Source organism: Nelusetta ayraudi, unplaced genomic scaffold (assembly GCF_046127955.1).
Source record: "Nelusetta ayraudi isolate G7.1 ecotype Tasmania unplaced genomic scaffold, CSIRO-AGI_Nayr_v1 ptg000004l, whole genome shotgun sequence".
NCBI lineage: Eukaryota > Metazoa > Chordata > Actinopteri > Tetraodontiformes > Monacanthidae > Nelusetta > Nelusetta ayraudi.
The window spans coordinates 1,565,566-1,575,000 of record NW_027466054.1 but is presented as its reverse complement, the minus strand read 5'-3'; the positions used below and the strand labels follow the sequence as shown (position 1 = coordinate 1,575,000).

The 9,435-nt window shown below is 41.0% G+C and overlaps 1 protein-coding gene across 2 annotated transcripts in view; it reads right to left on the bottom strand.

Annotated features, from left to right (window-relative positions):
• Positions 1 to 9,435, bottom strand: part of usp43a (ubiquitin specific peptidase 43a) — a 90,842-nt gene that overhangs the window by 30,766 nt on the left and 50,641 nt on the right. For both annotated transcript variants that reach the window (XR_012928717.1, XM_076042847.1), the window contains exons 7-9: positions 8,074 to 8,242; positions 5,698 to 5,809; positions 438 to 541 (exon numbers count right to left, since the gene is read on the bottom strand). Coding sequence is in view for 1 of the 2 variants with exons in the window: in XM_076042847.1 (XP_075898962.1) it covers positions 438 to 541; positions 5,698 to 5,809; positions 8,074 to 8,242 (385 nt within the window). In the remaining variant the exon portion in view is untranslated. The remainder of the gene's footprint in view (positions 1 to 437; positions 542 to 5,697; positions 5,810 to 8,073; positions 8,243 to 9,435) is intronic.

Sequence of the window (9,435 nt, the reverse complement as noted above, 5' to 3'; positions counted from 1 at the left end):
AGACAGTATGGCGTAGACAGGTAGGATCTTTAGCTGCGTTGCTGATTCATTAATTTTATTTTTCAGCTTTGTTTTTGGTTGGCGATGATGGGTTGTTGTCTAAGCTTTGTTATACAAAGAAAAAACTATATTGTATTCTCGACAAGTGACCACCTGAAACACTTGATTTTATCATTTTTATTTTGCTCTGCCACACTGGAGAGCATCATCAGATATGCTACAGCTGCGTGTAATGGTACACTCACAGTTCAGCCAAGGCGTAAGATCGTGAAGATGCTGGATAACAGTTGGATAACAGTTAGATGGTCTGACTGTTAGATTAGTTAGATTCTAACTAATGAAGTGAAATGGAAAACCTACTCAAGTGCAATTCATTAAAAAAAATACCAGAATACTTTGGCAGAAGAGAAACAATTTGCACTGTGTTTGTTTCCTACCTGTCAACTGCAGGGTGGGACAGTGGCCTGCTGTCTTGTGGGGACAAATAGCTGTAAGCCGCTGAGACCCCCACCACTCGAATCTTAAAGAGGACCCCGACGTTCTTCAAGAGGAAAAGAGAGACACAGTCAACGATTTGCTGCTCTGCTTAAATGTTGGAGAAAAGAAATGTTTAAAAAGCAATTCCCCCCGAGAACCTTAAAAGAAGAATATTTTCATGGTGTTTTATAAACCTGAGCACAAATGTTATGTAACCATAAAATTGAATTTTGAACTGGCCAACTCAGGATGCCAGACGGTGAGTTGTGCAAAGTCAAGAGTGATTCTGATCAAGTGGGAACTCATTTTGTTTTTTTTAATTCTGGATTTGTACGTTTTCCATCAATAGTAAATCTGGCTTCTTGTTTCAGTGGCCGCCTGCGGGTTTGCCTGCGATTGAAACATGACAAAGATATAGCATCAAAATAACTTTGGCTCAAGGATGCTGAAAACTGCCATTTACTGTCAGTAATGTGGCATTGCAAACAGAGGCCAAGGACAGCGTAGCCCAGGGGTGTCAAACTCATTTTGGTTCACGGGCCATATGGAGGAAAATCTATTCCCAAGCGGGCCGGAGCGGTAAAATCATGGTATGGTGATAGTAACGTAAAAATAACAACAACTTGTAATTGTTGTTCTTCTTTGTTTTACTTTGTCCGTGTTCTTTGAGCACTCTGCACTCTGCATCAGTGTTGCCAACTCCTCAGTAAGGAAAGCCGCTATTGGCTGTCCTGAAAGTCACTAGAAGTCGCCGAATGACGTCTAATTTGCATAATTGACAATTTGCACTTGATCGCAACGTATTAACACCAGGAAAAGTCGCTAGAGTTCTCGCTAGTCGCTTTTGACAAAAAAAAAGTCGCCATGGGGAGAATAGCGACTTTTTGGGGGAGAAAGTCGCCAAGTTGGCAACACTGCTCTGCATCAGCTTTGTCGGTTTCAACAGAGACATTTTGGGGCAATGAGGGCAGCCAATGGGAGACGTTCTGAGGCAATGAGGGCAGCCAATAGGAGACGTTCTGAGGCAATGAGGGCAGCCAATAGGAGACGTGAGTGAGTGTATTTGTGCCGATTTGCTCAGCCCCAGTATTGAATGTTTGCAAGGCGCTGCTGCCACCGGCAGGAAGGCAGCGATTCAGCAATTTAGCATTCAGTGTCTTGCCGAGGACCCTCCCACATGTGGACAGTTGAAGGCGGGATTGCAACAAGCTCTTCGGTAGTCGGCTGAGTAGAGTATTTGCTTCATGCGTCATAATATTATACAACTATACACTATTTCATAGCATGTCCAATTTGTCAACCAGAGCACAAGCAGTTGTTGTAAAGTTGTTAAATTATGTGTTTTGATTTAAAGTTTTTAGTGGGAGAAACTTCACTGAGCAGCTGGCGTCTCTGGCACCATCATTCTCGAAACAACAAGCAGTGATAATTAAAGGGAAGGTACCCACTCATGTGACTGTAGGGATGTTGGCAAGAGGTGAACTTCTCAAAATGTTGAATTATCCCTTTGAGGGTTTAATAAACAGCGATTGCTGGATGGACTGCTGATGGCTCAAGACTCACCGTTCTAGTTTGGCCTTTTAAGGATGTCTTTTACTTTCTTTAGCTTTAAAGCCCATCGTCCTTGGGCTTTTAGGTATGTTATCTTATTGATTGTCCTACTTATATATCATTTTACTAAATGTCTTATAGGTTTGTGATTTATTTATTTGTTTTATTCATTTATCATTTTAGCTTCCTTTATTGTATTTCACTGAGTTGCTTAGTTAAACGCTGTTTTTAACCTCCTTATTTTATTTTTAATTTTTATCAAGCAACTTGGGCTGGATTATATGTATGAATGTGCTATACAAATAAACTTTGATTTGATTTCTTTGATTCTATATCAGGAATGTGTTACTGTCCAGTGATACCACCTCAATAAAAATATAGAACAACCTGTTGAAGCAAACACGAGTAACAGGTGGCCACACATGCAGCAAAGTGGACAGCACGACACGGTTGCATCTCCATTGGTTTATTTTCTAATGTCTCACAAAAGAACACTGTGGCAGAGTGAGGACGAGTCGCACACTGCATTTCAAGAATATTGGAGACAGAGAAAGAGAGAAAGTGAAGTTTTTAAATAAACTTGCAATTGGCATCTTGTCAGAACAAGTGAACCAAAATGCGAAGAGTGCACGCTTCCTGGCACCCACACAGCCGTTAGCTGTGCTTTAGTTCTGCTGCTGCCCACTTGTCAACTGATGTCTGTGACTGAGCCAAACTGTCTCCATGACACAGCTGTGTGATGAAAGAAAGAAACCGATCTAACTGTGGAACGGTATGTTGACAACGTTGTGTAGGAGTTGCACCACTCATTAAACCTCCGGCTCCTGTGATGTATGGAACTTGGTACAAACAGCACAACAAACAAAACATTAAATCCATTGCAACACTGAGCAACAGATCACATCACGCTACGCTGGCGCGGCGCCAGTCAAGGGCTACAAGTTCAGAACTTGTAGTTGCATGGAGCTGTTCTTGCAGGCTGTTGTCCTATAGCGCCTCCCAGAGGGCAACAACTAGAAGGCTGAGTGTGTGGGATCCGTTATGATTTTAGGTTTGGTTTTTTTCAGTTTGTTTGTGGTGGAGTGATTCCAGACATGGCAAAGGGGGTGTGAAAATGATTTTTGCCGCTCTGTCAATCATATGTTGGGATTTTTTCCAGGAGTGCAGCTCCAGGAATGGATGCCACAATTATATATATATAGCTGTGTAGAGGCAGAATACGAGGTTTGATCATAAGCCTTCATTATCAATTACTGCCTGGGACAATAAGATACATCAAGTACTTTAGAGTATAACTCAAACAAGTCAATGATGCAGTTGATGCAATTGAGGGATCTATCTGTCTGATCTGTTCAATGAATTGTTTGTTTTGTTGTTGTCTCATTGGTGTCTTATATAAAACCGATGATGTTCAGTTTATTGTACAAAACTGTTTAAGCTCACATAGCAAACTTTTGGTGGATTTATTAAAACTTTTTTGATTAAAATTGCCTTTTATCTGTAAGTTTGGACACTCACCATTTTGGGAACTTTTTTTTCTCTCTTTCTCTTCTTTTCTTTTCTTTTTATAGTAATTTTACCTGTGTATTTTTTGTAACTGGATTTGTATATTAGTGAGCCATTAGTCGATATTGTATTTTATTATATAGGACCCCAGGAAGACTAGCCCGTGAGTCGGCTAATGGGGATCCTCAATAAACAAACAGTACACATATGTGTATGCATAAGCATGAAAAGGTTGTTGTATTTCTGCAACTCAACTTCAAAGGTGAATTTGACATATTATATAAACAAATAATATGCAAATCAATATATTTCAAGTTTTTATTTCTTTGGATTTTGCTGATCAGGTCTTGCAGCCTCAAATTTTTATAACAATTTTTTGAGTTTGTGGGTTTGTGGTTTTAATAAGCTGAAAATCTTAATCAGCAAAGTTACAACAAGGAACTGCTTGAGATGTCAATTTGCATTTAATGGCTCAATAAAATTAGTTGCTTTCATCTTTTATGTTAAATTGCCAAAATAAAACAACTTTTACTTGATATTCTAATTTTTCGGGTAGTACCTGTATATGTGAAAAAATATATATGTATATGTATATATCTTGCACACACATTTTTTTATTGTCCTTTTTTTAATCAAACCACAAATTGAAGTCGTAAAGTTGTAGTTCACTGTAAAGACCACACGATGGCACCACAGCACCTCTAACCACGGGAAGAACGCAGAGAACCTGATTAATTTCACCTGAGTGTTGCTGTGTTGCGGAATACATGTGGAATTGTTTGAATTAAAATCTGCAGAGAGTGAATTATAATCACCTCTTATTTCTACTGTTTCTGAAGCTGCCAACTCGGGTGATGTATGTTTTTGAAACCAAACCATAAACAACAAGAATGACAGTTTAAAAAAGCTAAGTGACGTTTGATTGCCCCATCTCCTCATTTCACTTCATTCAATAGTTCACCGAAATCAGCACAGCTGGGGAGAAGGCCACAATGTTTTTTTTTTTCTACCTCACAGAAAGCTCTGAGGAGGTAACTGAGTCACTGGAGGATCGGATTTCTCTTCTTCAGCTCTTGGCTAATAAACCTCATTTTTGGGTTCAAATATTGCCTTCATCCATCCAGGACGTTGCCCATGGCAACTCGATGTCCAGCTGTAGAGGACACCGTGCATGAATGCCAGCTATCTGTGTGTGTGTGTGTGTGTGTGTGTGTGTGTGTGTGTGTGTGTGTGTGTGTGTGTGTGTGTGCGTGTGCGTGTGTGTGTGTGTTTGTGTGTGTGTCTACATTATGAGGACCACAATACATTTATACTCACACTCCACCACGCCCAACTTCACCATTGCTGGGTTGAGTTAAGACGCAAGTTATAAACTGAGGTGAGATTATACATGTGTTCATGTTATTGTTAAGGTTAAGGTGAGGGGTTAGGGTTAGGGTTAGGTCGAAGGAATGAGGGCTTCCTCCAATTGGAGAAAGACCGTTAGGGTTATTGTTCGGGTTATGGTTAGTGAGTTAGGGTTAGGGTTAGTGGGTTAGGGTTAGGGTTAGGGCAAGTGAATGCAAGACTGTTTTCAAGAGCATGTGTGTGTGTGTGTGTGTGTGTGTGTGTGTGTGTGTGTGTGTGTGTGTGTGTGCCCCTCCACTGAGCAACAGATGGTGTTGTTTTCTAGCGTTGGGATATGGTTTTCACGGATCATAGTCAAAGCCTGCAGCCTATACTGAGGGCATGGGTGGATTTTTACATGCAACACTGACAATCCACAAAACAAACAGTTGAGAGGAGCAATGGTCTGGCTGCCCATTCGACAGCAAGCGTGTGCACAATGTGGCCTCGCGCTGGGCTGCTGTTTGCAGTGAATTTCCCTCTTGCTGGGCTGATACATGTTATAGATGTCATCTCACTTTAACAACAAGCAGTGATTATCATTATCACCAAAACCTCGTTGAAAATCTTTTAGAAGAGAAGCAGAGGTTCAACTGGTGTAGTGCAAAATCCCCCAATGCAACAAAAGCAAATTCGAACCTCTGACCTGTGACCTTGCTTTTAATTTGGTGTTCGTGACGTGAAAATGGAAATAGTGCCCCCCAAAGGTCAGGTGAAGGGTTGTACATTGAATGCAGAAGGTGGCATGGTTGGCCATTGGGGTCTTGGGGGCGTTACCTGAGCCTGAGATCCGTTCAGCATCAGATAATAGAGTTTGCTGAGGATGCTCTGCTGCAACTGGTCCCAGGAGATACCCCTGTCCTCATGCATGAGAAATGGAGGGCTAAACCTGAGGAAGATGAGGAGAAGGAGAAGAAGGAAGAGCAACAGGGGAGATGAGGCTGGTTACGTCTCAGTGGCTGATTTACATTTTTTTTTTTTTTTTTTACATGAAACATACATGTTGTGACCAGGAAGCACTACTGATAAGCTGGTGGCACCTTGCTCGATTGTTTAGCCGGATTTAAAAAAAAAAAAAAAAAAAAAAAAAAAAAAACATTTTCCTTTGGGCAGGTGGCACCTTGTGTGATTGACCCAGCAACAAGGTTGTGTTGCTTGCTACAGCTGATACACTCACAACAAGCAAACATGGCTGTATGGCAATAACGTTTCTGGACTACTTAGAACAGAAAACTCTTCAAGGTCCCTCAAAGTATTTCCTCTCCGTCCTTCAGTCAACCATCCGTCAACTTCTGATTGCGTTTGCTCTCCTGCATGTGGTGAGGTCTCGAGTTACTAACCTCCCCTAGCCAATATATGGTGTGCATTGTGATGTCATCCATCATTGCATTTTTGTAGTTTAACTCTTCCATTTCACTTTGAAAACTCCTGAACAAAACAGACTTACAAAAAGTAACAAACAATTACTGATCTACTTGCTTGGATTCTCCATAACTGCAGAGAGTGGGACTCTCAGTGTGGTGATTTTAATGTTAGGTAACACTTTCTAGACAGGTATATTCCTTTCAAAAGCACTTATGTCACTTTGCCATCAAGCTATAACACATTATGCCCATAATAATCCACATGAATCCAACACTTAATATCCTCCATGAATTATAACTGTGATGAACGATCATCTGTGATCATTAAACAGGTTTTACAAAAGCATTACAGATGCATTTCTGAATGAATCCGCTATTAATACACTACACAATACTCCTTCATAGATAGTGTAACCTATATCACATACCTATGTTATATAAAGTTTAGAGTCTGCCTAATTTGGAGCCACTATCTCCTGATTCAAGAGACAGAAATAAAAAAAAAAAAAACAACCTTTGTGCCATAAAGCAGTTGCACAGAGGCACCAAGTCTCTGCTCGGCCAAAAATAACCAATTACATCAGGGACTGGGGACAGTGTTACCATGAACAAGCAGAGCCAATAAGTCCCAAACACACTATTCTTCCAAGAAAGTGGCTCAATGCATAAGTTGGGTGTGAGGAATGGTGCGCAGGTTTGGTCCATTAAGTGGATAAATGATCACCTCGCCCATCCACAGGGATACTAAGCCAGCGCCAGACAGCCAGTTCGACTTAATTATCTCAAGTGAAAAAACAGCGTGCACATAGTGAAGAAAGATCACGCTGTAAGTTCGGATTTCACTTCTTCTAAAGTTGGATCGCTGAGTGGCCCCACACAGACGCAGCCTCGCCGTCAGCCGCCTCCTAATTAAAGGCTGCCATTCATCTTCACCTCCTGAAGAACACAGCAACAGACGCATCCCTGCTTTCCTTCTGAGGCTGCCGTTCATCTCGTTAGCATGCAGCGTGGCAACAAGCAGAACCCAACGCTCACAGATGATGAACTTCAATTTGAACTCATCCTCACAGCTGGTGGGGCTGCTGAAGATGGACATTTTTTTTTTACTGCTGACAAATCAGCCAGCTCTATTTGTGCGTTGGACCACTCAGGCCAAACAGAAGCTTGCCTCATGGATGGATGATAAGAACTGGATACCGGACTGCCAATATGGCGGTGTGTCGAGTTTTCTTTTTCAGTGGCCACTCGGGTACTGCAGCAAAAAAAAAAAAATCCCACGGGACCCAAAAAGCAATTTTTCTAGACTGCAATACAAAAAGAAACAAAAACAGCAGGACCACTGCGGCTTGACGTGGGGTTTCAAACAAATCTTTCTATTGTGGGCTTTTCAGTCATTATTTATAATCTTTCAAAAAAATCAAAAAAGACAGAATATTGCCAGAAAAGAGTTTTTTCCCAGCGTGACGTAAAGGCATTGGAAGTGCTGCTGTCTCAGCTCGTTCTGATTGGCTGATGTGTCCTGATGTATCACAGGAGCTACAGAGGCATGGTGACAGTGCGCATGCTGTATGGCAGGCATGGGCAAACTACAGCCCTGGGGCTGTATGCGACCTGTTAAGCATCCGGCCAGCTGAATTTGAAGAAATTATATTAATAGTAAGCAAGTCATCAAATAGCTGTGTTTCATCCATCCATCAACTCCATTTCAAGCTTACTGACGATGTTCGATTGTTAACAGTCGCAATAAAAAAAATTAAAAATAAAAACAACAGCAAAGTGGTTGGCTGACCTGACGGCCTGCTGGCCACATCCTGCAGTGTTGCAGATGAGGAGGAGAACCTTGGAGGAGCTGCCCTGGTTCAGGTATTCAGAGGAGAAGGTGCCGGAGGGAGCCGACCTCTGAGCGTCGTGGCCGGCCGTGGAGTTGTAGGGAGTGGAGGGGAGGCTGTGGTGATACCCTGGTGACAGTGCAGGGGAGAGGTGCTCTTCAAGCCAACACATCCATACAGTAAGTACACACTATTAAGCATTAGTTACACATTAATACTGAATGCATCTTTTATAAATCATGTTTCAGGCATAATACTCATTGGTATGTAGTTTATAAACACAGTTATCATCAATAGCATGCTTAATGGTTGGTGAATGTGTTAGTGAATATTTTACAAAACCTCACCAATTTATTTTCCATTAGATTTTAATTTTAGATTTAAACTACATACTACAAAATTACATGACGTGTATTCATGTCAGAAACATGACTTATAAATGATGCATTTAGTATTTATTCATGCTTAACTAATGCTTAATAGTGTGTACTTAAAGTATCATAAAGTGTTACCATGCATCCAATTTCAGTTGCACAACTGTATTACAATATGTGAGCAATGCATTGTTCAATAAACCTGTTTGGCTGAACCAGAAAATAACATAAACTACAGACACCAAACATTATGACATTAAATGATTTCCATACTCCAGCTCTACTAGAGGAGCCTCATGCTGATGGAAGATTTCCAAAATCTCTTGGATGTATGCTGCATTACAGTTTGAGAAAATGGACCAATATTAAGTTTAATGGGATAATCCTTTTATGAGTTTGTCACACAAATCACACTCTAAAATATCAACAGTAACAGACAGTTCAAGTTGTCCTAATGGTGGAGAGAGCTAAAAGGCTGTTTGCCTCTTTGTTCTTTTTGACGAGAAAATGTTGTCCACAGCTAATAAAACTACAGCTATGACAGCAGACAAACTGTTGGTTTTATTGACATGTTTGACAATGTTTTTTTTTTTTACCACCAACGCTGGCTTTAGCTACTGTCTGATTCCCCTCAAAGGAGCCTTGCGGAAGTCTTTGAGATGGACGGAGAAGAATAAAGGCTGCAAATATCCCAAAAGAGAAAACTACAGAAAGTCAGTAAAGTCACAGCAATTAGGATTTAACACAAGCGGTGTTGTATCAAAAAGTGTTTTTCTGTTGAGCTTGGTGGCAAGGCTCAAATAGAGCACGCTTGAAAGAGGCCTTTGGCGTCAGAATGAAAAATTGCTTCTCAAAGACCCTCATCTCATTTCAACTGAATATATTTCCTGAGCCTAACTGCTGCTTTTAGTTCTGATAAAAGCAGCAGTTTTTTTCTGATCAACCTGA